The sequence below is a fragment of the Arabidopsis lyrata genome (genome assembly GCF_000004255.2).
Source record: "Arabidopsis lyrata subsp. lyrata unplaced genomic scaffold ARALYscaffold_5, whole genome shotgun sequence".
Lineage (NCBI taxonomy): Eukaryota > Viridiplantae > Streptophyta > Magnoliopsida > Brassicales > Brassicaceae > Arabidopsis > Arabidopsis lyrata.
In genome coordinates this window covers 3,152,313-3,155,170 of record NW_003302551.1, presented here as the reverse complement: position 1 = coordinate 3,155,170, position 2,858 = coordinate 3,152,313, and the positions used below count along the sequence as shown (strand labels likewise).

The window sequence follows — 2,858 nt, the reverse complement described above, 5'->3', positions numbered from 1 at the left end:
AATACTAACTTATATTAATTGTTCTTAATTTTAAAATTTTATACTTATAAGAAAAAATATTCTAAAAATTGAAATACTTATATTAAATTTTTAAAGAAATAATTTCTATTTTTTTCATTAATAAACTATTTTATATGATAATTTTCTGATTTTTTCATTAATAGCCGATGGGAAGTAACCTCCCAGATTGTGGGACTAATCCTACACCGTTAGATAGCGCCGTCTTTGATCTCTGCCGTCCATTCTTATTGTTGATGTGATTAATGTACACCGTTGATCTGTCTTGATAACTTTGATCTGAGCCGTTTTTTTCTTAGCCAATGAGCATTAACCTCCAGAATTGAACTTTGGCTTATTCTCCACCATTGATGAATTAAATCCAACGGTTAAGATTTTCTCCTTCTTTTTTTTTTTTTTTTGGTTAAAACTTCTTTTCCTTTTGCCTCTTCTCTTCGTATGAGAAAATCAAAGGTCCCAAAATCAAACTCTGCGAATCTTGAGCAAGCGTATCACTCCCTCATCTCCGCTTCCAGAGGTTTATCTCGCACTCTTAGCCCTTCTCTTCCTGAATCTCAGCCTCCGCCACCGCAATTAGAATCCCAATCCCCTTCTACGGTGGTTAGCTCGTTCCCAGCTCCGGTGACGCCGTCGCCTCCATCTCAGGAGGAAATTCAAACCAGAAGCAGGAACAAAGAAGAGATTCGAAGAGTGCATGACTACTATAAGCGTCTCAAATCTTCTATTGGTCAGAGAGATGTTGGTGGGTGCTCTGCGAATCTTGAGCAAGCGTATCGTTCCCTCATATCCGCTTCCAGAGGTTTATCTCGCACTCTTAGCCCTTCTCTTTCGTTCGATTTAGTTTTACCAATTGGATGATTAATTATTTGCTATTTGTCGGAGTTGATGGAATTCGATTTTTTATTTTCAATTCGAGTATTTGTAGTTAGAACATCACCAAGCATATTGTTTTATAGTCTCTTGGCTGGAATTAGATTTCTCAACCATTCTCGAAGCTTGATAAAGCCATGTATATGCTGGTTGTGGTGTTTCTTTGTAGTCCATATCACACTGTGTCAGCTTTTATGTGTTCCTTCCCATTAATGTTACTTTTAAGCCTGTTCTTGTGGGGTTTCACAATCTGTAGACTGTAGTTCCATTCATATGTAAGGTGGGGGTGGTGTGTAGTTATCTGGAAATCATCTATGGAAGGAAAACTAGTGCACAGATGAAATTTACAAAATTTTAGTCCTAAAGAATAGAAGCCTTATAATGGAGTCTCTTGGAGTAATGATTTAGTTAGTTGCTTATACTTGCAGGCTGTACTAGCGTTAAGCGCCTTGTGGCTGATCTCATTCTTCGGTATGCACTATACTGCCCTACTGCTGTCGGAGATGCATTGCAAGCTGTTATCGACATGCATAACTTCAGCGTGGAAGCTTTAAAGAGAGGACAAGATACTGATGGTGTTGCTTTTCAAACTGCTAAAGCCTGCATATTTGGTCTGGTTGACCTATGTTCTGCTGCTTATTCAAAGACAACATCATCACCAGGGGGTCGTGATATCCGCTCTACTGTGTTCAAGCTTGTATCAAAGTGTATTTGGAGCTCGCTAAGAGGTACTTAGAGTTTCGACATCTTAATTCAGTCTATGGTTTCTCTGATGCTCTTGAGGGATCTAAACAGATCAGTTGATGAAAAATGTTAATTCTTTTGATCATTTCAGTTTACTCTCTGAAGTTTTGTTTGCTGAAAAAACGGTTTCTTAATTTTTATCTCTTTGATTGTGTTTTGGTTAAAGCTCACTTGGACGTTTGAGAAAGAAGAGACTAAGCTTGAGTGGAGATGGAAATGTAAACCATCATATGATTGTAAGGAGATCACTGCTGGGATCTTGGAGTTTCTTATGGAGGCTAACATAAGGCTAAGTGTATGATTCTTATACTATATGTTCTGTATTTTGGGGATTTCTTGTGATGTGTTTGAGAATTGAAAAGCTATGTGTCTTGCTGGTTTCAGGTCCGGAAGACAATGTGGCAGATTATTACCAGCAACAGGTAGAGATGCTTGAGGGCTTTACTGAAATGGAAGAACTTGCAGAACGTGGCTTTGTTCCTGGTATGTTGTGATGAGAGCACCACGTAGAGGCTATGATGAGTTGGAAACAGAAGAGGATTTAGGTGGTGCACATTTGCCTGTCCAAGAAGTCGATGATTTGGATGATGAAGCTTTTGATGATGATATTGTTTATGTTAGGGATGATTGTGAAGGCTTGTTAGTGGTATATTGATAGGTATGTTTGTGGTTTTTGTAAACAATGAAATTTGAATGGTATTTTGTATTAATTTTAATGGTATTTTTTTTTACAAATATTCGAAATTAATTTTTTTTTACAAATATTATATTTAAATTAAAAAATAATTCGTAATTATTTATTATTTTGAATAATTTAAAAACAAACTAATAACACAAAACATTTGCTATTTTTGCTAAAGGTAAAATCTAATTCACGAGTTTTAATAACATCTTTATCACGCTATTATAAACATTAACAATTGCACAATAGACAACGCTATCGTTGTATACTTAACTATAGCACAACGAAAAACCGCTATCAAAAGTGTCCGACTTTCTATAACGGGCGATGACAGAGCGCTTAAAGAAACGCTATGGTAGATGAATAATAGCGTTTATCGGCCGCTATTAATACCCACATTTCCTATAGTGCGCATGTATATATTAGTTGAAATTTCTTTGCCTATAGTATATTATTTAGCTTTTAAATTACCTATTAATTAATAATAAATATGTGGATCTATAAATCATAATTATATTAAAACATAGCCTAATACTTCAAAATA

The 2,858-nt window shown here is 35.6% G+C and overlaps 1 protein-coding gene across 1 annotated transcript; it reads left to right on the top strand.

Annotated features, from left to right (window-relative positions):
- The first annotated feature begins 456 nt into the window (after positions 1-456).
- LOC110228264 lies at positions 457-2,353 on the top strand. Its single transcript, XM_021025043.1, has 4 exons — positions 457-817; positions 1,317-1,616; positions 1,799-1,927; positions 2,017-2,353. The coding sequence occupies exons 1-3, from the start codon at positions 457-459 to the stop codon at positions 1,813-1,815; spliced, it is 678 nt and encodes a 225-aa protein (XP_020880702.1). The 3' UTR covers positions 1,816-1,927; positions 2,017-2,353.
- The last annotated feature ends 505 nt before the right edge of the window (positions 2,354-2,858 follow it).

Excerpts from the sequence above, each read along its gene's own strand:
- LOC110228264 (XM_021025043.1), top strand. The coding sequence starts at position 457 with ATGAGAAAATCAAAGGTCCCAAAATCAAACTCTGCGAATCTTGAGCAA. Across the intron at positions 818-1,316 it reads CCTCATATCCGCTTCCAGAG|GCTGTACTAGCGTTAAGCGC; the intron begins GTTTATCTCGCA and ends TTATACTTGCAG.